Below are 25464 nucleotides of genomic sequence, written 5' to 3' on the forward strand. Positions count from 1 at the left end.
ACACACACACACACACACACACACACACACACACACACACACACACAGCCCTTCTTCTCATCCACCCCAAAAAAGGCCTACACTCCAAAAAAGTCCTACACATAAAATGTTGGATACTTCCCACCTCTTCTAATCTTTTTCCCAGCTGGGTTTATAATGCCTCATTTCATAGAAAAAGTTCCGAGAGCTACTGAAATTTACTTTTAAGCAAAGTATAAGGATGGACACAAATGCCAAAGAACTCGAGAGAGGTTTAAGAGTCTCAAGAACACCAGGGCTATTTAGTTACGTACTGGTGAAGTTATCTCACAGATGCAGGAGGAGAGTAACCTGGACACATCACCGTGTTGCCTTTTTTAAACACAGGTGACCCATGCATGTGTGTGTTTGTGTGCGTGTGTGTGTGTTTCTGTGCGTGTGTGTGTGTGGCATATTCATTATCGCAGAGACGGGCTTTGCCAGAACACACACAACTCCCAGGTTTCCAAGAGTCCTGACGTCGTTCAGCCTACAGATAGGCAACTTTTTTCATACGCATCTTAGATGACGTTAACCACAACTGTAAAACAATAAAAATCTACCAAAATACGCATCTAGTTGAAACAGTAATAAACCATGTCGTGATTCACAATGTAAGCACCATGACTAAAGCTCCAGTCTTTAAAGATGCCCCATGTGGCTGAAAATCTCCCAACTATGGAGAAAAACTGACCCAGATTCAGATGTTCCAACAGATACGATACTGCCTGGCAATGGAGCTGGGACCAAGTGAGAGCTCACATCTCACTGGATCTGCATCGCCTGGATCCACACGCCCTCTGGAAGCAGCTCTGTGAATCTTCACGGCTCTGCTCCACCCCTGAGCGCCTACTGAATGCTCAATGCGACAGGCAAGAACGGAGCGTGGATCTGCCCTTACCTTTCTCACGCACTCCTAGTTTGTTACCTCCCCCCAGTAACACTCCTGAGGGCCAGGCAGAGGGAGCTCTGTCACTTTAGTCTCCACAGAACGAGGCAGAGAAGACATATCACAGCTCACCAGCATCGAAACTCGCTTGAAACATCCCTTGATGGTGGTGTAGGGGGAGGTGACGCTGGTGGAGGTGACAGTGGCTATGCAGTCCTGGTGGTGGAGGTGACAACAGCAGTGATGACAGCGGAGGGGGAGGTGACAGTAGCTGTGTAGTTCTGGTGGTGGAGGTGACAACAGCAGTGCTGACAATGGAGGGGGAGGTGACAGTGGCTATGCAGTCCTGGTGGTGGAGGCGACAACAGCAGTGATGACAGCGGAGGGGGAGGTGACAGTGGCTGCGTAGTCCTGGTGGTGGCAGTGACAACAGCAGTGATGACTGTGTTCTAGAGATCTGGAGCCAAGGTGGGGGCTTGAGGACTCATATCAGAGTTGGGGGCTGCATCCATCCTGGACTTGACCTCCCTGCACAGCCCTGGAAGCTACTGTCCCCACGTGTAAAGGAGAATAACATCCCCTAGTTCACATCATCAACAGCAACACAAGGCTGGGGTGTCAGAGGGAGCGTACGTCCAGCTCCAGAAAGGGACACCGGCCCCGTGGGCAGCGGGCTGGCTCCTCCCATGGCTGTGGCAGCCAGGGAGGCCGGAGCATGACACTGGAGGTGCAGGGGGCCCCAGCCTCCTCCTCCTGGGTTGTGCTCTGACCTTTAGTGACAACTCAGTATTAACTAAAACAAAGGCGCCAGCGCCCTCCCAGGGGCGGGCCTGCCCTCGGGTGCTGACGAGCCCAGGAAACAGAGGCGCCGCAGACGTAGTGGCCGGGGGGCCTCGCGGTCGGCCAGCAGCAGCCTGCTCGGGAGCACCGCTTCTTAGTCACACGCATAAACGTTGCGGTCTTTGCTTTGTTTTCTTAAACTCCCCCAAAACCAAGAGGAACAGAATGCAAAACTTAGAAACCGTAAAAATCTAGATTTTAAAAATCTCAATTCTTTAAATGCAGAAAAGGACATTTTAAGACTGTTCTAACAGTTCAACAAAGATTTAACAATACACAATAATCATAAAAAACGCACCCAACTTTTACCATCGGCCAAGCTGCCCCAACGAAGCACACAGTTAATAAGTCTCAAGTTCTCGATGCAGATTCTATGCCACTCGGGTGGGTGGGCTGCGGTCTCGATGCCAGCACTGACACACTAACTCCCAGCCCACCAGCCTGAGCGGGGAGGCTCACTTCCGGGGCTCGTGGTGTGTGATCCACCCAGTAACCGTCTCCATGAAAATCCACCGGGCCTCTCTGGGCACTCAGGCAGGCCCCTGCCTCCCCGTGAAGGACACAGGCCCTGCCCTTCAGGAGCTCACGGTCAAGCCACGCCGGGCCCAGAATGGATGCCGGGAGATGTCACATCCCTCTTTGCCAGCAACATCCTGTGCATTCAGACCACGGCGTGGACATTCCACACCGCCCTCAGGAGCGTGGTCACCATGGGGCCTGCACGTCTGCACCCCAGGTCTCAAAAGCTGGTAACATCCGCCCCGCGGACCCTGCCACCGTGCTGTGAGGCCCTGGGCCACTGGGGGAGCCCTCATGGAGAACCGAGGGGCTGGGGGGACAGCCCAGCTCCAGGCCCGGGAGGGATCCCTTGGACAGGGCAGCCCCAAACCTCCAGACGACCCGGTGACATGACGTGGCAGAACCACCTCCTCCCGCTGGGCCCGGTAAACCCCGAATGGTGAAGGGTAATAATTTTTTTTTTAAATTTATTTGTTTTTGGCTGTGTTGGGTCTTCATTGCTGTGCAAAGATTTTCTCTAGATGTGGCGAGCAGGGCCTACTCTTTGTTGCGGTGCACAGGCTTCTCATTGCGGTGTCTTGTTTTATTGTGGAGCACGGGCTCTAGGCGCGCGGGCTTCAGTAGCTGTGGCACGCGGGCTCAGTAGTTGCGGCTCGAGGGCTCTACAGCGCAGGTTCAGTAGTTGTGGCGCGCGGGATTCAGTAGTTGTGGCTTGCAGGCTCTAGAGCGCAGGCTCAGTAGTTGTGGCGCACGGGCTTAGTTGCTCCACGGCATGTGGGATCTTCCCGGACCAGGGCTCGAACCCGTGTCTGTTGCATTGGCAGGTGGATTCTCAACCACTGCGCCACCAGGGAAGCCCCAAGCATAATAACTGATTGTCTTCTCTGGCCCCAAATTTGGCGGTGGGGGCGGGGGTCGCACAGCAAGGGATGGCTGCAACCAGGTGACGATTAGACCAGCAGCACAGGGACGCGCCCCAGTGCTCACAGTCTCACAATAAAGCTCGTGGTTCCCGGCATGCGTTCGTCTACACAGCTGAAGGGTGACTGGCTTGGGACTGGCTCTAACCGGGGCAGATTCAGAGCCAGATGTCTCTGTGCCACAAGGCCAGCGTCAGCGCGGGTCCCCAATCCTACGGTCTCACTGCCAGCCGCTGTCCCCCGAGCACGACCGAGCCGAGGTGAGGCGCTCACCCCGCCTCCCTTGAACTCACGCACGCTGAGCAGCTCAGAACGCTCAAAGCAGAACAGCCAGGGGACGGAGCAGAGGCAGCGCCTCGTCTGTGTCACTGCATGTGTCCCCTCGGAATCTTCCTGAATTACCCAGATGAACCCAACGCGGGGACCACACTCGTGGACGTGACAGACACGCTCGGCCTCACACCCACTCCCTCCTCTGCAGTGGTCTTCACTTGAGGGGCCAGACGTGAAGCTCTAAGTGAAACAACACACTTCGACGCCTCAGACAACCCGACCCCCAAGAAAACAGTGACCTTCAGAGAAGTGAGAGGGAAAGAATAAAGCACACGCACACGTCCCAGGAGACGTGTGGCTTTGACATGAAGCGCCTGTGACCCCACAGAGCCCCACCACAGAGCAGGCCCTGCCCGGACCCACACCCTCCTCCCGCCAGGAGGATGCCCTCCGCTTCCCCACCACCATCTGCCTCCTGGAAGCCAATGTGACACTGAGAGCATTTCCAGAACAAACGTCCTCTTTCGGCCACTTCTTTCCTCCAATTCTCAGAGTTCACCTCCCCTGTAACGTCTGTACTTCCAGATTTAGTTCTGCAACTGCACTGCCACCTCCTAAACTGAGGAAGATTCTTTTGCCTTTCCTCCAACTGATTAGAGAAATCAGAAGGATTATTTTGAGTTGGCTAAATCTTCAACCACATCCAATTCATCAGAACCAAAGCCTGTGCCTCTTGCTGTCTAAACTGATATCCAGATATTCCCTTTAAAGACATGGCCACGTTTTTACCCAAAATTCACCATGCAAATTCGGAGAGCCCACCGTGTGGGTCGCAGGTGATTTCCGAGAAGCCAGGAGGCGCTGTGGTTCCATGGGAACCAGTCCCCGGTCTGAGAGCATGACCCTCAGCCTTCCCTGCCCTTCCTAAGGGTCAGATCCCTGAAGCCCAGCACCTGCTGCTGCCAGCACCGGGGACCCCGCTGACTGGGGTCAAACTCAGTTATCGACAGTACACAGTCCTGCGGTGTGAAGAGAAAGCACCCCGAAATTGTCATGCATTACTGCAAAGTCACCCGGCCCCGGCCGTGAGCAGCTGAAGCAGGACAGAACCCATCGTGGTGCTTTAAGGGCCTGGAAGCGAGCGGAACCCCTCTGTGGACAAGACAGCACAGTGGTGGGGAAAGGTGGGTGCCTGGGAGGCAGAGAGGCCCTGCCACGTGCCTATGCACATCATCAGATGGGAACGCCCCCTGCACGTGGTGGGGTTGTCCCACACCCCACCCTGCTGCCCCACGCACGGCCAGGAGGAGTCGGGATGGAAACGGTGAGGCCGCCTCTCAAGGCCCGAAGGCAGACTCACACCCGCAGTGCACCTCTGAGCTCTAAGGAGGGCGGACAGACCTGGAGCCAGAGCCGGGTTTACCTGGCCCACCGGTGAGCTGGGACGAGGGAAAGCCGGCCGGGGAGCAGTGGCCCCAGCTTGGGGTGTCCCCTCTCTCCCCCAGAGGGGAACCCCTCCTCACCTGGAAAAGCTCCTCCGGCAACCACAGGGTAGGGAGAGCAGCTCCCCAAGCACCCACTGGGGTCCAAGGCCCAGTGTTTGTCGGCTGGACTCAGAGAGGCCCCACTTTGGAGGCTCAAATTCAAACCTTAACGGCTGAAAGGGGTCCCATGACCCGATTCCCCAGCGATGAGCCCAACTGAAGTGACTGCTCCGTCCACAAGCTCTGGGGCCTGCCTGCCAGCCAACAGTGCAGGAGGCTAACGGCACTGTTCCCACAGCCAGGCCCCTGCTGCCCACATACTCACGACGGCGGGCGGACGTGTCCGCTCCTTTCAAAGAGCAGCATCTTTTTGCTTGAACCCAGACCCTCACTTCCCCCCCAAAAGAGCCTGCATTTCGAGGGGCAGAACATCAGGCCAGCATAGCCCTGGAGGCAACCAGACTCCAGGCATGAAAGGCAAACTGTGGCGTGACTGAAGGCGAGGATTTATGGACAATGCGCGGAAAGGTCTCAGCGGAAGGACAGGCGCTGTGCTGAAGGGACACAAGGCACAACTTACTGCTCCCTAAACATGTTTTTAATCACATCATTCTTAATTAATGCACCAAACCTGGTCAAATTCTAATCCTGTACAATTCATTTAACAATTTTAAATATCTTGCTAAGGTTAAAAATGTCCACATAAGCTCACAAACATCTCTAACATATACAGCGGCAAAGCCAAGAAAGCACGTGTTGCCAGAGTGAACCCGACATGAACCTCGCGTGCGGCCTTGTTGACCGATGGAGCCCTCTGGGGACTGTTCTGTCTACACTCGGCCAACTCGATGTCCGGGTCAGGGAGAGGAACGAGCCTCACTGAGATGCTGAGGCATCTCAGCATCCGATCATGACTGTCACTCCACTCGACAGGGACTGGGTGAGAAGTGTGACTGGGACATTTTTCCAGTAACCGGAACCCGTGCTCTCAGCCCAACTGGAGCTTCACCTCTAACCCCCATGCTCTCCTCTCTGCCACCCTCACCCCTCCACCCTGGGTTTGAGTGCCTAGCCTCACAGGGCCTACCTGGGGGTTGGGGGGCCCCTCAACCCTTAATCTGCTCCAACAGACGCAAGCGGCAGATCGCGGTACGTGAGGCCCAACGTGGGCGGCGGGGCCCACGCTGCAGCATGGAGAAGGCCGCCCTCCCGCTGGCAGAGGCTGGCTCGACGCCCCTGCGCTGTGCCCCGCTGTAACCGACCGTCCAGGACAGGGCTCCTCTCCCTACACCTTCCCCGAAAGCACAACGGAAAGGCAAGCAAACACAGCTGCCCGGAAGCGACACCCCTCCCCAGGCTGCCGGGTCACCTCGGGCCACCTCACCAGCAGCAGCAGAGAAAACCAGAGCACAACTCTGGGAAAGCAGAGGTTTTGTTTCAAGGCTCAAGTGACAAAGAGCCCCCAGCTTTCCCGACCTGGAGTAAGAGCCCTGAGAAGGATGCTAAAGAAGAGGGGTAACCAAGGTTAAAACTCAGCGCAGCTTTTAAAATGCTGCAACTCTTTGGCCTTTTGCCAAGGCAGCCATTGTTCTATATTAATGCTGCTTCAGGACTTTGATTAGAACCTCATGAGTATGTTCAAGATGACACTTTCAACGAAGAACGTCCAACTTGAACATCGCACTCGTCCCAAGGCGCTCCGAGGGCTCAACGGGAAACCCTCGGGGCGTGACGTCCTTTGGTTTCGAGTCCAGCAACGCACACCCTGCATGACCGTTTGTGGCAGACACGAGGCCCTCGCCGAGGACGTGGGAAGCGCACACAGTGTGCCAGAAGGGAGCGTGCACTCAGCTCTGAGAATAGTGTCTATGGTTATCTTGATAGTGACTGAGCTCCATGGTCATGATTCCTAAGTTACGTTCTATAAAAAAGGAAAATCGTCCAGACTCTCTCATAATTATTCAGGTTATAAACATCTCTTTAACAGAAACTCTTCAAGAGGACGTGAAAACGTCAATCCTCGAATTCACCAGCAATTTCACTCCACCTTAGAAAGCAAATCACCCCTAGAACGCCTCAGCCGGGCGCTTCACTCTGTAGACAGTTCATATCAGGTGAGCTCAATGAGGGTCTCAGGGTCTTTTTCTCAGGACCAGAAAAAAAGGCAGTGGTTGGAGTTTGACAGCAATGAACGGGAACGAAACCTGCCTTATTCTAACAGACAGCTGCTGCACAACAGCCCAGGGCCCCGCCGTCCACATGCCCCAGCCCCGTGTGTCTCCATGTGTCCCCGGGGCCAACACTCCCGCTCCTGCCACGCTGGGATCCACCGCAGGTGAGCACTTACCTGCCCATCTTGTCCCACGTGGTGTATCTGTAGATTGCCCTGCAAAATGGATGAATAAGGGTGTGATCAAAGACAACAGCTTCAAGATGCACGAGACAGAGGCAGGAACGTCCCCAGGCCATTAGTGAAAACCAGCAAAACCATTAACATCAATTCCAACATCGGTCCCTTGTAGCCATAAAAATCCCAAAATATCAATACTTCAGCTGAGTTTACAGGTGCTATTTTTTCTTACAAAAACAAATAAAACAACCAGTTAAAAAACATTGTAGCCATCCCCCAACCCTGACCCCCAAATGGAAATGTCTTTTTTCTAACTCTTCACTTTGAAACAATCTCAGACTCACAAGAAGAACCAAAAGTAGTACAGAGAGGTCCTGCGTCCCATCACCCAGTTTCCCCTTTGGGACACCTGACACATCATGGAGCATTACGGCAATCAGGACATCAATGGGAGTGATGCAACTAACCAGGCTACAGGCCTACTGAGATCTCACCAGCTGGAAATACATTTTCATTTGTTTAAAAAAAATAATAGTTGTTTTAAGTCTCGTAGGCGCCGCTAAATGTCTCTTTACAGATATCCTCATTTTGACAAAATAACTACCTAATTTTTAAGTGAACAAAGTAAGGTTTCATTGTGATAAGAAGACTAATTGCATATTGTAACTTATTACAAAGTAATCATTACACTATCAGCAATTTTTTCTAATTCAGTGCATTCAATTCCTAATGGAAGCAAAAAAAAAAAACCCACTGGATTATATAGAGGAGGAATTCAGTTAAGAAAACTAAAAAAAAAAAAGGGCAAAACTGACACTAAAAATTGGAATTCAGTAAGTATTCTAATGAATTTTTAGCAGAAACAATATAAAAGCGGACGTACATTGATTTCTCCTTTTCCAACCCTAACCATTTTCCTTCCTTTCAAGGGCCGCCAGCAAGGCAGGTGTGCTGGTAGACGGCCGGCCCTCTGTGGCCGTGGCCTCCCCCTCACCTGTGCCTGGAGAAGGGAAGCTCCCCTGCCCCCAAGAGGGTGCCTGCGCTTAGCTTGCTGCCCACTCCCCCCCTCAACATGTTGCTCTGTGTGAGCTCACAGACACCCACCCCCAGTCCGCTGGCCCCGCAGGAGGCAGGGGGAAGCCCACTCCTTACCTGCGGTCAGGCCTCCCGGGACCTGCCCCTCCCCCCCCCCAGCCTCTGTGCGCTGCTCTCCTTCACCGCGCCCCCCCGCCCCCGCTAGCCTCCCCAACCCCCGGGCACCCACCTGGCCGTGCGCCCCACCTTCCCATGGACACACCTGTCCCGTCATCTGAGGACTCACAGGGATTTGTCCAGCTCGGAGCCGTCCCCTCAGAACCCGCCCACCTCTTCCCTCTCTGACTGTGGGGCTGGGGGCTGGGACTGAGAGGTCGGGGGCACTAATGTCACCCACTTAAGGAAAGCAGCCCGGTGCGGCCGGAACACGAGGAGCCAGCAGGCACCGCTAAACGAGTCTCAGGCTTCCCCGGGACTCTCCTGAGACCGGGGGCCGACAGCCCCTGGCGCCGATGCCGGAGGCTGGAAGCAAGCCCGGCCCTCAGCTCCGCCCACATGGCACACGTTGGGGGGGATATCCAGGGCGAGCACTGCTCCCAGGCGGGGACAAGGTGCAGGAAGCCACGCCCCAATCTGCGGGCTGCAGCCCTGCGCCCCGCAAAGGACAAAGGTCAGAGTGCAGAGGGCCCGTGGGCACAGAGCGGGCCCTGGGCTGGCAGCCAGACTCACCTCGCTGTCCTGCGTGATCTGCACCTGCTCCCCTTGAGGCACCTGGGCGATGTGGAGGTGGCCCTGTGGGATCCGCAGAAGAGAAGACACCAAGAAGCATCAGAAGAAACAAGAAACGCTCTCCGAAACGTTTGTTCCTGATTCTCCACTCGCAGTTCAAGAAAAGACAGCTAAGGCCTGAGTGGCCAGCATCACACACGCATGGTGTGAGCTTACTGAACACCCTCTTGAAGTTCTACTTTAAGGACATAACAGAATACTTTGCAGGAATTCTTAAAGGGGCAACGAGGCCTAGGAAAAATCTGTTACGTCTTTAAATGTTACTGAACAGGCAAATTTAAGAATGTGAAGGACATACAGGAAAAAGGAGAAACCACAATTCTCCAGAAAACTAAACTGACAAGCTTTTTTTTAAATTGTACTATCAACTCAGAGGGACCAGAAACCTCATGGACTTTCAGACAGGGTCCCTAGTGACCTGGGGGTGCTGGAGGCCACACAGCAGCGTGACTAGGAGGGTGGGTGGCAGTTGTGCACGTGTCTACACAGAAAACACGTCAGCCAACTCTTTTTAAATCAAAGAAACACGTGACTACTTAAACAGCTGAAGTAAACAATAAACGTGCTTCCAAAGTCTCAGACTCCAAGTCAAATGCATTTATGTTTGTAGATACAGGCAGACAAATAATTCCTGTAAACCTTAACTGAGCTCAATGAAATGAATATCCATTATCTTATTTAAAATTCTACCTTAATCAAAATGGACCTGAAAATAAACTACTGTTGAATTTTCTATTGCTTTCATTTTACTACATCTATGTAAACCCTATATCACAGTTATCTCTTCTGGAATTCTTTCAAAGAACTTCCTTACTAACGAGATTAGAGTAACTGCTTTTGTGACTGTCAGCTAAACAAAGAATCCACTGTTTATAACTGTTCCATCTCCCTTGGAAGAAGAAGAACTCTTCACAATCCTCCTCAGTGCTCTCGGGAAGCCCTCCCTTTCCAGGCAGCGTGCTGAGTGCAGCATCTAACCAAGGCCGCCTGGGTCAGAACCAGGTCTCCAGGAGGCAGCCCTGCGACGAGGCCCACGGCGAGGAGGCTGGGTGCCTACAGCATCCCCAGCATCCCCGGGAAGTTCCTGCCCCGCTCTCCCACGAAGCGTCGGGAGGAACGTCCACCTGGGCCGGCAGCACACGAGGGCGACTCGTCACACAATCGAAAGAAACTACACAATGACTCAGGCCACCAGCTCTCTCGGCTGGCCGCAGAACGAAGTTATTCTTCTCCTCTCAGTGAAGGGTGCCCATGCTTCTGAACTGAGAAAACATCTGTGATACATCTTGATGTCTCCCAGGAGGACATGCAGAAGCGCACAGGCAGGGGAGCCGCGAGGGGCCGGCAGAGAGGTCTACGAGATGGAGGAGGCCTACCTTAACTATTTCTACTTAGACCCCATCCCAGGCTGTCAGCGGGATCCAGAAGTGCAGGGAGAGCTGGTCGTGGCGCCCCTCCCCCCGCTTCCCAGCCGTGCCCTCCCCTTCCACTCGCGAAGGCAAACTGGCGAGAAGTACATACTACTTGGACCTGTCCGTCCTCCCCGATCTGGTGGATCTGGACCTGCTGGGCGTTGGCCAGGGCGTAGTGCAGGGCCTGAGGCGGGGGCTGCTGCAGCTCACTGGCGGGCGGCGGGGTGCTCATCATGGTCTCTGCGGGGAGATGCACACGAGCCTGAGCTGCCACCCTGGGGCTGAGCCCACCTCTGCCGCCCTCTCTCCCCAACCACACGGCCCACGGAGATGAAGAGAGAGCCTTCGTTCCTGGACTTCCAACGTGCAGTGTCGTGAGCAACAGCTGTTAGACAGCAGGGCTTTCTCACCTGTAGTCAGCGTCTAACGATCCAGTGACCCACAGACACAGATGGTTCCCACCTACTACGTAAGTGAAGCTCCTCAGATATAGTGACAAAAACGGAAAACGAAAAACAGGAAAAAGTGCACACTAAACTCTGTGTCAGACCGGCGCAAGGCAGGGACCATGGATAATTAAAGCAACTTGGGGGAGGGAGGGACTTCCCCAGGGGTGCAGCGGTTAAGAATCCGCCTGCCAATGAAGGGGACACGGGTTCGAGCCCTGGCCCAGGAAGATCCCACAGGCCGTGGAGCAATTAAGCCCTTGCGCCACAACTACTGAGCCTGTGCTCTAGAGCCCAGGAGCCACAGCTACTGAGCCCATGTGCCACCACTACTGAAGCCCACGTGCCTAGAGCCCGTGCTCCGCAACAAAGAGAAGCCACCGCAATGAGAAGCCCGCGCACCGCAACGAAGAACAGCCCCCGCTCGCCACAACTGGAGAAAGCCCGCGCACAGCAACGGAGACCCAACGCAGCCAAAAGTAAATAAACAAACAAAAAAGCAACTTGGGAGAAAAGTTCCATCCACTCAATTAGAGGAACACTTGCAGTAACAGTTTACTTTCCATGTTCAACCCAGAATGAGATGCGTTTGTTTTCATGTGTTGCGTATTACTTTTAACTGTAACACTATCTCAATCAGAAGAATTTTCTTATACGCTTAGAACATCAGGACTCAGAAACAAAAAGATTTTAATTTTCAATGTATATACGTATTTTTGTTCTAAAGAATGGATTACTCAAAAAGACTTCTAGAGATAAAACCATATTACATTAAAATGAAATTCTGTGAGAAGTAGAATGCTGATATGAATGGAAAGAGAAAAAAGATAAAATGTCTGATTCTTGAAAAAAAGAATTTTCCTGCATTTTTTAATAGCTTAATGGTGGGTATCAAATTGACATGGTATAGATTCCACTGGCTGCCTTTTAAAAAGTTACAGTATAACAGTATTAAGATGTTAATACTTACGAAATTCAAGTTATTGAATTTACCATGTCATCAATAGCTCCCTCTAATTATGCAACGTGAAGACTAATTTAAATCTATGTTTTACAATCAATACTGACATCAAAGTGCAGTGCAAAAACTGCATCTGTGACTTGCTTGTGGTCAAGAATAATCCAAGAGATACGGCAAGTGACCCCAGGCTACGACTCACGCTGAGGGAGGACCACGGCCCCCGGCAGTGACACGGCAAGGGCAGCCCCTCAAAGGCCTCGGCCCCACTGGCCGCGCTGCCCCATGTCCAGAGAGACACACAGTCAGGAGCTGGTTCTCTGTGACCCTAAGGTTCTGGACCCTACACGGATGCTCCCCAATGAGAGCTGTGGGGAGGAGCGCTGGGGGCGGAGGTTTACACTGTAAAATGCAGCCACCTTAAACTCAAGCACATACGAAAGTTCACATGGTGTGGCCAGACAGCAGGGTGAGATACAAACGTTTTAATAAACCGATATTTTTAAAATCCCTTGAAAACCAGTGACGTTGTGTTCTGTGTTCAAATTGGCAGTACTAATTCAGCTTTAAATAGACCAGCCTCGGCTCAGAATCTCACTTGTAGCATTTGTCTGCTGATACTTCAAAAGAGAACACGGCAACTCCAGCTGGAATTACTACCAATTCCAAATTAACGGAATCCTGGCTAAATTACATGTTCCTGGATTACGTCTGTCACCAGAACAGCCTTAAGGAGCAGATTCGCTGGGTCAGGCCGCGAGTCCGCAGGAAGGACGAGGACGAAATCCCAGAGGCCCTTTAACCAACCACCCTGTGCTGTATCGAGTTTGGGCCAAGTAGGCAGTACGTTAAAGTAGAAAAAGATCCAGTCAACAGAAAGTTACAGAACAACGTACTTCCAAGAGTTTGATGAAAGAAGAACGTGGTCCGTGCTCCTCTCAAAACTCCCAGGGCTCCAGTGCCCGAGGAGGGGCCACCCTCTGGCTTCCAGCGCACCGCCCAAGAGCAGTCCAGACCCGTCCCAGAGCCCGGAACTCGCCCCCCGTCCTTCCCAGACACACAGCACCTGAGGCAAAGGGGGTGCGATGGTGCCGGCCTCCCTCAAATGCTCCTTAAAAAGGCACACCTTGACCCCCGCCCCGACGCAGTGCCCCCTGCTGCACAACCCAGGCACAGAGACCCAGGTGGGCAGAGGCAGCAAGGTGCCGGGTGGCACCATGGTGTCCGTCCTCCGAGGCCCATCAGGACGACACAGAGGGCCCCCTGCTCCTGAGAAAGCACCCGTCACTCTGGCCATGGACGGTGCTGCTGCAGCCAGCGGACCTTCCCAAGCCACTGAGGCCGGCCAGAGTCCATCCCGAGCCACACGTCCTGAGGCTCAGCGCCTGCCCGGCCACAGCACTGAAGAGCCCCTCATGGTGGCCATTCACCACCCGCAAGAGGCCACGGAACCAAGAGCAGCACTGAGAGTTGCCAGACCCACAGCCTGGGGACCTCCCTGGTAGTGCAGTGGTTAAGAATCCGCCTGCCAACTAAGCCCGTGCACCACAACTACTGAGCCCGTGCGCCACAACTACTGAAGTCCACGTGCCTAGAGCCCGTGCTCCACAGCAAGAGAAGCCACCGCAATGAGAAGCCCGCGCACCGCAACGAAGAGTAGCTCCCGCTCGCCGCAACTAGAGAAAGCCCGCACGCAGCAACGAAGACCCAACGCAGCCAAAAAGAAAAAGAAAAACAAAACAAAACCCACAGCCTCTTAGGAGGAACCCTGACACGTTTATGGACAGAAAAACAGAGGAACTAAAGACACGCAACTACCATTAAACTGAATTACTGTCATTCAACTGAAAGAAACACTGATAACTGGAAGAAAAACAAAACAACAAGTGAGCGAGGGTAAAGACAAAGCATGACATCACCAGCCTGTGATGGAGATCAGACCTCAGGGGCAAAGGCCACCTGAGTCCCCAACCACAAGGTCAGAAGCGGATGCAAGGTGGCCAGCCCAGCAGTCCAAGCACAGCTTCAGGACCCAGCACCCTCCTGCTCCAACGTGGGCCGGACAGGCTTGGGGCCTCACGCAGCTGCTGGCTGGCAACGCCGAGCCTCAGACCACCACCCAGAGGCAGGATCTGAACTGAACACAATCCCGAGGGGCCCGCCTGCAAGTCAGCTCGTCACGTGTCCCGGGCACCTCCAGAGGCGGGGACGCGGGTTCCACAGCCCACCTCATCTGATGGGGACAGGCACTGAGCACGGCCGTGCTGACCAGGTGGCCCCGGGGTAAGACGGCAGATCCCCGGCCACACTGAAACCTGCGTCCTTGGGGCCACGGTCCCCACGCCTACCCTCTTAGGACCACAGAGCCAGCCCGGTTCGGCAAGGAGCCACCCCCAGCGGGGCCCCAACTGCTACCTAAGTTCCCGGGACAGAATCCTGGTGGTGACAGAAAGGCCGGGCTCCTCACCGAGAGACTCTTCAATGCAGGCCCCGCACAGAAGCTCTGCTCAGGGCATGACCTGTCTGGCCCACGAGAGTCGGCTACCCCCAGCTTGCATGGTTCACGTGGCAAGCTAAGGCCGAGTATCTGATAACCAGCAAACCACCGAGGAAAACCGCTTCCTGAGGTCTGGCTCAGCAAGATTCGTAACCCTGCAAGGACTCCAGGTGACCTGGTTTGTCACCGCAGCGCTTCCAGAACGAGAGCTCCGCCCACCCTGCCCGCTGCTGCCCCTGAATCCCGGTCCCGACCCCGGTCAGGGCTCAGGTCTGAGAGCCACTGCCCAGGGACCGTCCGCGGGCGTTAAAAGACCATTTCTGTTACAACATTTTGAGACATCTTCAGTGACAAGCGATGCTGGTCTCCTTGTCACTCCTGGTGAACTTTCCCAGCTGTCCTTTCAATGCCTGAAAAGAAAGCCTAAGAGCTTCCCGTTCTTGAGGGTGAGCATAACCGAGGCTGCGTCCTCACCATGGCAGTAACGAGCACGACTTAGGCTGCACCCCAGCCTTCGCCTGCAGACGCCAGGCAGATGGTGACAGTGACAGTGAGCCAGCGACGTGCTGGCTCACCAGGCAGAGGGAGCAGTGCTCAGGGCGGCGTGCGAGGTGGTCCTGGCCCAGGTCCTGCTGCTGCTGAGCCCAGGATGCCCTCCACCTAGACAGCTGCCCTGGGAGCCTCTCAGGGTCCGGCCGAAGCTCCCCGCCTCTCACAAGGCACGTGCAGGCACAGAACCACCGTTCTCACTCTGACCGTCCCTGGGGCCACCTGCCTGGGCCGCCCTGCGTCGTACCTGAGGCGCCGTACGAGGACGAGGACGGGGTTCTCCTGGAGAAGCTCTTGACGGCCAGGCTCTGGCCTCGCTGTTTTCGCCGCCAGGCCGTCCGACATTTGGAGTCGATGCTCTGTTTGATTCGATACCAGTCGGATTCCGTGATTCCAAATTTATAGAAGAGGTGACCTGCAAGAACACACCCAAGGGGAGGCTCTGTGAGGCACGGGCCTTCTGCGCGGCTGGCGGTCAGGGCGCAGCGCCAACAGGAAGCTTGACGGGCGAGAGCCGCCTCAGGCCTGCCTGTCGTGTGCAATGATCGCTTCTCATTTATTCAGCTTTAACCTATCTGACGTGATCCACCCCCACCAGATGGAGTCGGGCAACAAGCTGGAGGTGAGGGTTCGCACAAGCGTCCTGGATGCCCCGCACTCCAACGGTCCACCCTGATTTCACGCACGGCCTCTAGGGTTCTGAGGCCGAGATGGAACGCCAGCTCGTTCCTCCTTGCTCATGCCTGCCTGGCTGCCTCCTTCCCTCCTCTCAAGTCTGGGCTCCAGCGAGAGCTCAGTAACCCTCCCCTCAACCAGCCCACTTCACCCCAGAATCCTCCCACCACCAGCCCCGTCCCGGCGCTCTAACACTTTAGAGAACTTAGATGCTGATGGCGTTTACACCGCTTCCCCCACAAACACGGGGCTCTTTGCTCTCCTCGTCCACGCCTGCCGAGAACCCAGAACGTCCAGGCACACGACAGATGCTCACACATTTGTTGCCCAAATGCTGGTTACAACTCAGCTGAAGACTTTCTTCCACTGCTACTTGAGTCTGAGGCCTACGGAACTTCCCTTGCCTCTCCGTCTGCCTCCCTCCATCAGAATGAGACTCCCTAAGGGCGGACATAATCCACTCCCTGGGGCCCCACCGCATGCCCAGCCCGGCCCAGCCGAGTGGGCATCACTTCCACTGGACCGCTGGCCGCAGAGGGCAAGGCAGCCCTCTGGCACCCTCGCTGTCCGCACCTGCGCCACGGCGAACTCTCAGTGCGGGATGTGGGCATCTGAGACCACTTACCAGCAAGGAGGAAACCGGGTGGCAGATGGAGGCCCCTCCCTGCCAGCCCGCCCAGCTCTCATGGACCACTTCACTTCTTCCTTGTGCTGAATCAACAGGGAGTAACGGTCAGGAACACGGGAACCACAAAAAATGCTTTTCAACAGGGTGACCTCCTTTCTAGCTGGTCATGAAGCTTTGCTGATTAACGGGAAAATAAATGCATGAAATTCAAAAATTTAATAATAAAAAGATTCAGCTCGGGGCTTCCCTGGTGGCGCAGTAGTTGAGAGTCCGCCTGCCAGTGCAGGGGACACGGGTTCGTGCCCCGGTCCGGGAAGATCCTACATGCCGAGGAGCAGCTGGGCCCATGAGCCATGGCCGCTGAGCCTGCGCGTCCGGAGCCTGTGCTCCGCAACAGGAGAGGCCACAACAGTGAGAGGCCCGCGTACCGCAAAAAAAAAAAAAAAAAAAAAGATTCAGCTGGAAAACTTGCTGTTTTGGCTACTAAGAGCACCCAGCTTGGAGCGGCTGCTGAGAGATCATTGGATGCCCAATCCCTAAACTCTGCTCTGTGGAGAGCACAGACCCTAGGAATAATCAAAACAAAGGAAGTCTCTGTTTTCTTAACTACTGTATTAAGTTTCTTTTGTCTTGGAAAGACACTTAACTTTTCTGTGAACATAGCCTAAGGCATTTTTGACTCCAAACAGAAAGACAACCAAAACGCCTGTCACCTTGATAAAAAGAAATTGGGTTAAGGAGGGGGCAGGGTTTACAGGATCAGAGAAGATCAACTGCAAGGTAGTCTCGGCCCCACTTTGTCCTTCTGCAGAAAAGGAAGCACGTAAAGGAGGCGGCGCCTCTTCGCTGGTGTCCAGGTCATCTCTAAGCTAACTGAGTCATCGCAATATTTACTGAGACGGCTCTAGATGCAGGGCGGGGCTCACGAAGTTCCGGCCAGTTACCCACATGAGTGACAAGAGGACCCAACTACCCACTGTAGTTACCACAGAACGCAAATACTGACTGAGCCCAACTACGAGAACAAGAACCGTAGAGTCACAAGGGGACCCGACCACTAACTACAGCTCTACAGTCACAGGAGGAGCCAACTACCCACTACAGCTACAGAGAAGCCCGAATACAGGCGAAGAAGTGGCGACCACACGTGTCCAACCACCTCATTAGGCACCTGCTCCAATACAGAAGGACACCCTGCAGGCCACCCTCAGATCCCCTCATGCCTTCCCACGCAAGGAAAACACCTTCCGAATGCCTCTAGGGATTAATGAGATCATGCAAAATTCCAAAGCTTGCTAGTAATAGAAGAGAATATATACAACACACACGTGGGCACACAAGCATAAAAAATGAGTGAAAACATTAATACTTAAATTCAACTTTGTAAAAACCAATCTGCCAGTTCAAAACCTGGCTTACATCCTTCGAAGAAAAAACGTACATTCGTAGAGTTGTGCGTTAGCCATTTTCAAATTCTTCTAAGACATCTTATTACATAGTTCCTTCCAACAGTGACTCAAGACTCCAGCTCAATGGCAAATGCCCCCGGGAAGCTGCCAGGAAACACTAAGGAAGGAGCCAGCAGCACCGATCCTCCCCCACCGAGAGCCGTGCTGCAGGAGGGCACAGGGGGTTCGGCTCCGCCCCCGGAGCCTCATGGGTGGGCTTCCTCTGACTTTGCTAAAAGCGTTCTTCAACTTTTCTGCCAGCCCTGAGCAACCTCAGCTGAGTGAAAGGAGGAGGAACCTCTTACAATGAGTGATAAAAAGATTACTTTGAATTAACTGGTATTTCACACTTGTTGAAGCATTTTATCTCAAGTCATTTGATGCTCCTAAGAAAACCTCATGAAATAAGAACGTCAATCTCCTCACTTCAGCTCCAAACCGAGTTATCAGTGAGGAGTGAGAACCAGCCTTAAAATTCGGGCCTCCGGCGCCCACCCAAGTGGAGAAGAAACGGCCACAGAAAGCCCAGCAGCGCCTCCCTCTGCCCAGACAGCAGCGGGCGCCCGTGCGCAGACGAGCCACGTAGCCCCCCAGCAGCCCGGGGAGACTAATGCGCTGCTCCCAAGTGCTGCCCGGGCGCCCCCCGAAGATCTGAGCGGGTCCCCGTCCCTGCTGACCACCTCCCCCTTTCCAGGACGCCCATCGCTGACACTGGTGGTTCCCGGCTCTCATGTGAGCCCCACGAGGGGCTGAGATGCACCGCAGGAAGGACAGACAAGAAAAAAGGCGCGGGGCTTGGAACCCTGTGTACTCAGGGAGGGGTGTGGGGTGGCGTGGGGCTTATCGGTCACAACGGAATGAAAACCAGGGCACTGCTAACATAGCCTCGAGTTCCAGGGAGAGAGAAGCAGAAACCTGAGTGCTGGCAACTGACTTCTTCACGTGACGGTCTCAGCTCCCATGTGGGCACCGCGGAGTCCAGCGTCCCGGCCACAGAGCCAGGCTGGCCCCCTCTCCCCACACACGGGAGCCGCAGGCACTGGGCACAGCACCATGAGTGAAGCCGCTCTTCGGTGATGAGGAGAGCCCGGTGGCCGCGGTCGGCAGCTCCAAGGTTGCTGTGAGCCAGGGCGCCCACTTGCGTCCATTCTCACAGGCTCCGTCCCACCACCAGCCCACATGAACCACGACTTCCTCCCAGCTCCCAGAGACACATGCTGGGCCCAGAGGAGCCTGATCACCCAGGTTCCAAAGAACCCAGGCCCTGCGTACTGTGCTGAAGTGTCCCCCAAAATTCATGTCCGTTCCAGGACCTGGGAACGTGACCTCCCTTGGACACAGGGTCTCTGCAGACGTGATTAATTAACTGCAGATGCAGTCACACTGGAGTACAGTGCGCTCTAAGTGCAGGATGACTGTTGCCCTCAGGAGAGGAGACACACAGACACACACACAGGACCAGATGGCCGTGTGATGACGGACACAGAGACTGGAGTTACGCTGCTACAGCCCACAAAGGCCACAAGCTGTGGGCCTCTGCCAGAGGCAAGGCAGACTCATCCGTAGCCCTGTGAGGCAGCGTGGCCCTGCCGGCGCCCTGGTCTCAGCCCCGGGGCCCCAGACCCGGACAGGGCACCGTGTTGTCGGCGGAGCTCGGTACGGCAGCCCCGGGCCACTCGGGCAGCCCGCCACACGCGAGCGAAGCCCCGGCAGCAACACCATCTCTGCCCCGGGGGGGCTGACCCGACGACAGTCCTCCGTGGACATGTGACTCCTCCATCTGTGCCCAAGCTGCTGGGGGGCTCGTGGGATCTCACCACGTCAGCGCCCCCCTCACAGACGTCTTCAAGGACCTGTCGACGCTGGGGAGCGCATCCACCTCCTCTCTGTTCTCATCAGATCAGCCAGGCGTGTCCCGCGGCCTAAGCAGACACCTATGTGACCCACCAGTAAAAACCCTAAGAACTAAGGCTATAACATTCTCAATTCGAGGGGGAAAAGGCAACTGCTCCATTCTTAGGTCACATGCCTCATGAAAGCGTGGCCAATTTTTTTTCAGTTACGATAATGATCTACTTTTGCACAGAGCACACGAACTACATGGCTGGTTATCCAAATTTCTGGGAGGCCCGTCAACCCTTGGGAACCCTGAAGAAGGTGGCATCCCACACGACTTCGCTCTCCCTCAGTAACCTTGTTCCCTCTCTAGAAGAAGCGCCTATGTGTTTCAAAATGCTGGGCTTTTTCCCTTAAGAAAGAAAGGGAGGAAAATACTTCTGACACTCAGAAAAGAAAAATGTAAGTCCAGTCTTGTCCACAGCGAGGTGGGCGTGGCTGGCGGTGGCAGATGTATTCTCTGGGTCAGGAATTCCTCTATTTTAAGGACACCCACAGGCTTCCCCTGCCTGAAAAAGAAACTGTAGGGACTTCCCTGGTGGTCCAGTGGTTAAGACTCTGCGCTTGCAATGCAGAAGGCATGGGTTCGATCACTGGCTGGGGACCTGAGATCCCACATGCTGCACGGCGAGACCAAAACATTAGAAAAAAAGGAAAAAGGAACAACTGTACACTAAATGTACAGGGCGACTGGGCTGCGCATACACAGCAGCTGTCCGCACGGCTCCCAGCCAGCCCCCAGACTCGCCCCACCCTTCTCCCAGGCACAGGAGCCTCCGAGAGAACGCAGGCAGGCCGGCCTCGCACCAAAACACCCTCCGGCCCACCGCTGGCTCCACTGTAAGCACGACCACCCCGCTGCCTAGAGAACCGGGGACCCCTGCAACACGCAGCAGCCATGGCGGCCCCCAGGTGACCCTCAGTCCAAGCCTGACATTCCGGCTCATGATTCCAGAACCCCTGGCATCAGCCGGCATGCCATGAGGGTCCCGGCAGGCACCGTGCTCTAGAGCGGGGGCGCTGCCTGCCATGAAAGCAACATTCTTTTGGAACACGGTCACGCCGATCCGTCCGCATTGTGAGAGCGGCTGCTTTCAGAGCCCGGCAGGTACGACCCAGGCCTCACAAAGCCTAGAACACAGACGGCAAAGCCCTTACGCACCTGTCAGTTGGCCTGGGCTCTGCCCGCCGTGCCCGGCTTTCTTCCCCCCCGAGGGCTGACCTCAGCGCGTCCCACGGGTGGGTTCTCAGGAGCCACCCCACATGATTCCCAGCCTCCGAGACACACACGGGGACTCGGAATGGCCGGGGCCATGAGCTGGGGACCAGGAGGACGAGCCCCCTGGGGTGAGGCAGGGACTGGCCGCCCAGCTGAGTACCTGTCAGGAAAACCCGCAGCCAGGCCACCCCCCAACTTCCACCAAGGTCAGTGTGCAGACACAGGAAAGACAACTCCGCCTGTGCATGAAGGCTCCCGGAGAGCTCCTCTCCCTGCTTCTCACCGTCTGCACCCAAAGGCCCGGGGATCGCCGTCAGAGCTCTGTGTGAGCAACGAGGTCCCCCGGGCAGGGTGGCACCCCTTCTCTATTGTGAGATAGTGAACTCTGGGTAATTGGTTTTCCATTCCGTTTCGCTAACTCAGACTCTCCAGCACCAGGTTTTTCAGACGTGACCACCTAACCCTCCTGCTGGAAGCCTACGTGCTTCTCGCGCGTCTTTATCGTCAGACGTGACCACCTAACCCTCCTGCCGGAAGCCTACGTGCTTCCCGCGCGTCTTTATCGTAAGCCGTGTCGAACGCCTTCTGGGTCGGGCGGGCTCTCGGGTGAAACCAGGCCAGCGGGTGCTGACGAGCAGGAAGCGGGCACGCCGCACCCCTTCCAGATGTCACCCGGACGATGCCGTCACGACAGACTCCAGCCTGCGCCACCCTCGCAGCCACGCGGGGGATCCAGATCCCTATGACGAGGTCCCCGGCCCCACCAGCGACGGCAGCCCAGAACCCCAGCCCTCTAGGACAGGGACGAGGCGGGTGGCCTGCCTGTGCCCTGGGCAGCCCTTCCTAAAGGAAACGTTCAATCCGCAAAGGGCTCTCTTGGCCCCGTGCCCAGGTCTGACCCAGAGCCCCCTCCCCCCGACAGCATGGTCCCACCCCCAGCGGAGCCCTCCCGCGGCCGGCACGGGGGTGGCGGCAGACACTCACAGCGGATGCCGTAGATGGTGAGGGGGTCGAGCTGCTTCTTGCCGTGCTTGCCCTGGCCCGAGAGGTTGGAGACGGCCTGCACCTCGCGGTGGAAGAGGTAGTCCAGCAGCGTGAGCGCCATCTTCTCGGCCGTGCGGCAGTTGGTGCTGATGTGCAGCATGTCGGAGGGGATGATGGCGCAGCGCACCCGCATCTCGGGGTTGTTCTCGTCCCCCAGCCACGTGCCATTGGGGTAGTCCTCTGCGAGAGAGAGGGGTCTCGGTGAGCTCCGGCCACTGCCCCCGCTCTCTCTACCTCCAGCAAGGCGGCCCGGGCCGTCCCCAGGACAGGCAGGGGGCCCACAGAGAGGAACAGGGCAGCTGGCGCTCCTCCCGCCCAGGAGGAGAGGCGGGAGACCCCTGTCTGCGAGCCCACCGGCGCCCCGCCAGCTCCGTCTGGGATGAGAGACGATTTGGGAGGCACACAGTGGGCACTGGGCCTCCCGGCTACACCCTGACCAAGTGGGCCAGCGTCCCCCACCCAGCCTCCCTCTCTGTCACAGCCTCCCAGGAGTTGCAGGATCGACCACGTGTGTGAAAGGGCTTGACGGCTGTCAAACAAACATCAACTTTAAAAAGCCTTATCCTTTGGCAAAAGGAAACTCCACGTATGATCACCAATCAAGAGGACTCTTGACTCGCCTGACCATCTGGCCGCTCTCCAAACGCTCCCTTCTGATCCTAACGTGGAGGCAAGTTAAGGTGTGAGCGGCGGCCCCTGAAAGCACCAGCGCCGGGCGGCGATAAGGGGGAGAGTTAGAGCCTCTAAGAGGGACGCAGCTTCCTGCCGAGGCCGGCGGGCCTTTAAGCAGTGTCCCAGCCAACAGGGTCATCACTGTTTCAAGATTTCTCACGCGATTTGTTTTGAAATGTCCTGATATTTACATTCTGGCCTCTACGCGCAAAGAAGGCCCCACAAGGGCAGCCAGCCCCGCCTGGCTTTGCCGCAGGCCTGGAACAGAGCACGAGGCCCAGAGGCCAGCCGGTCTGTGACTCGCACCCCCTGCCCTGCCACGCCACAGGCAGCCGCTCCCGGCCGGGCTCCTGAATCACAGGACATCCTCCGACACCAGGCGAGGCTCTGCAACCCCGTCAGGACGACCACGTCACCGATGGGCCGGGGCGGCCGCTGGAAGGGCCGGGGCGGCCGCTGGAAGGGCCAGGGAGGCTGAGCTCCTGACTTCAGCTAAGGACAAAGAACAAATCACAGATCTGATTTTTGGAACTCGGAATCAGAGGTAAGTCAGAAGAATCATTTCTCAGGAACACAGATGGTTTAGAAGTGAAGAGGTAGAGCTACGAGCACAGGCTCGGATACGTGCAGTTTTCTCGCCAGCAGCCACCTGTTACGTTCACCTGCCTACAGGAAAGCTAGTGGACACGTGATCTAAACGTGGATGGAAAGCGACTTTTAGAGGCGCTGTCTCTCAGTCATCCCTGGAATGCCAAGAAGGCTCCAACTCCTGGAGAGTTCATTAGTTTACCTACAGACACTGGGCAACTCTACGCCTGGCACTGGGTCTAGTGCTCAGGATCTAAACCCTCAGTGAATGTAGGATCACAGGCTTAATTACACCAAACAGAGTGGAAGGACCACCCTCCCTCCACCTGCGGCCATCAAGCCACAAGCAAATAGAGGGAGGGACAGGGAGGGGAGTGGGGGGGGAGGGGCAGGCCGCTGCAGGAGGGGCGCCGCGTTGGACTCAAGGACAGTGGGCTGCAGGCTCTACCCCACTGCCACGGGGCCAGAGAGCCTTGCGCTTTTCTCAGAAACAAGTACCATGAATTCTACAAGGCCGGCTCCCGCATTTAGATAATATCTTTAAAGCAAAGTAAACGCTGGGCAGGAGCTCAGCATCATTTTCCAAACCGCGAGTCAACATCTCATCAAAGTGACGCTGAGCGTGCGTGGAGGTGGCGGGATGGCCGTTCCGTCCAAGAGCGAGGCCGGCTCGGCTTCTCCATCACTGACTCCAACTGAGAGCCGGCTTCCCCGGGGGCTGCCCGCACACGCGCCCCCTCCTCGGCTCCCCAGCCCCGGAAGCATCCTCTTTGCCAGAGCCCTCGCACATGCACCATGACAGAACCAGAGGCTGCGGGGCTGGGGGTTGGGGGTCAGGGACAGAGTCCTGCCAGCCCCCAGCAAGGGGGCCTCGGCTCTCTGGCCGGGGCAAGGAGCGCCCCACCTGTCCAAGCCCCAGACCTGGCCCTACTGCTCCAACAGCGATGCGCCAGAGCAAGGGCCACCTTCCTTGCAGACGCCACCCCGGACAGCCTCAGCCTCCCAGCTCCAGCGACAACCGAGAAAGGCGGGGCCACGCCACGCCATCCCATGCACACAGCGGGGTCACACGTGGGTAAAGGCAGACACTGTCAAACTGATCCAGGAGGAAGGAACGAAAAAGCGACCTCATCTATTAAACTTAATTCTTAGGAAGGCAAAACACCAAGTTAAATGAATGAAAGCGTTCACAAAGGAAAGCCAAGCCTCATTTTTACGTAAAGAATGACCATCCTCAGGCCGATCAGAAACTCCCCAGGCTTCACGGATGATCTCTGCGAGCTGTGCTGCAGAGGAGAACATGGAAAGGGCCGGACGGGCTCAGTGAGGAAGCGACCGGCTGGCCACCGTGAGCGGGAGGGCGCGCGTGGCCACTGCAACGGGCTCTGCGGGCCCGCGAGGGCTGTTTCCTCGCCCAGTCCCCTGCTGACACGTGGCCACGGATGAACGCCCAGCCCCAGAGCTGGCAGAGGGGCCTCCAGGAGTATTACCAGGACATTCTGGAGGAGGAAACATGGCATTTTAAATTCCTACAGAAGTTATTATTTCAGGGAATACTGCTCCCCCCAAAAAATAAATTAGTCTAAAAATTAACTATTTTCCTTCCCTATCACTCCGGAAAATAATGGCTTAAACATCTCTGGTCATGTAGGAAATTGTCCAGAAAGTGTCTTCAAACACCTCAAAATTTTGCAAGGCATTTTATAACCTGTCTACAACCTAACTTCCTTCATGCTGTGAGTCTCAGGTGTGTGGTCATCTGACCAGCAAGAAGCCCGAGCTTCTTGAAGAAACACAGCCTGCAGCAAGTCTGACTAACACAGCCATTGTCGTGGGAACAGAGGACCCCTCCGGGGCAGGGAGGACCAGGGCTGCACGGTCACTGCCGAGGCACTCCCTGGAGACGGCAGCGCCTCCACGCTCCCTGGCCCAGACGCTAGGGCGCACAGTCCTCACCCAGGTGCGAGGACCACACCTGCTGACTCCGCCCCAAGTCACCTCTGACCCGACCCGACCCGAGAGCCGGAGCCCAGCCTGGGCCCAGCTTCCCACCAGTGACAATGAATCTCGTCTTTTAAATGTAAAACAAGACGGAGCACCAGCCCACATAAATATTTGAGAAATCTGCCTTTTGACAATTCAGAAAGGATATATTTATTTTACTAAAATAGCTTGGTCCAGTTTTGGCATCTGAAACAATAGATTCTAGTGGCTTTATTTAAAAACTACCAGTTGGGTTATAAGAAAAATAAACTTGCTTTCTATTCCAATCATTTAAATCTTTAATTAAATTAACTGACATTTCTAAAAACGCT

General features: G+C 55.5%; 1 protein-coding gene across 10 annotated transcripts in view; it reads right to left on the minus strand.

Moving 5' to 3' along the window:
- Positions 1-25464, minus strand: part of BANP (BTG3 associated nuclear protein) — a 104583-nt gene that overhangs the window by 21106 nt on the left and 58013 nt on the right. For 7 of the 10 annotated variants that reach the window (XR_003435368.1, XM_027119014.1, XM_027119016.1 and 4 more), the window contains 5 exons: positions 21830-22069; positions 15227-15394; positions 10639-10769; positions 9058-9129; positions 7291-7329 (listed from right to left, as the gene is read on the minus strand). Coding sequence is in view for 9 of the 10 variants with exons in the window: in XM_027119014.1 (XP_026974815.1) it covers positions 7291-7329; positions 9058-9129; positions 10639-10769; positions 15227-15394; positions 21830-22069 (650 nt within the window). In the remaining variant the exon portion in view is untranslated. The remainder of the gene's footprint in view (positions 1-7290; positions 7330-9057; positions 9130-10638; positions 10770-15226; positions 15395-21829; positions 22070-25464) is intronic. The other 3 variants (XM_027119017.1, XM_027119013.1, XM_027119010.1) reach the window with 1 other exon arrangement.

Source organism: Aethalodelphis obliquidens, unplaced genomic scaffold (genome assembly GCF_003676395.1).
Source record: "Aethalodelphis obliquidens isolate GAN/ISIS:26980383/991018 unplaced genomic scaffold, ASM367639v1 scaffold20, whole genome shotgun sequence".
Taxonomy (NCBI): domain Eukaryota; kingdom Metazoa; phylum Chordata; class Mammalia; order Artiodactyla; family Delphinidae; genus Aethalodelphis; species Aethalodelphis obliquidens.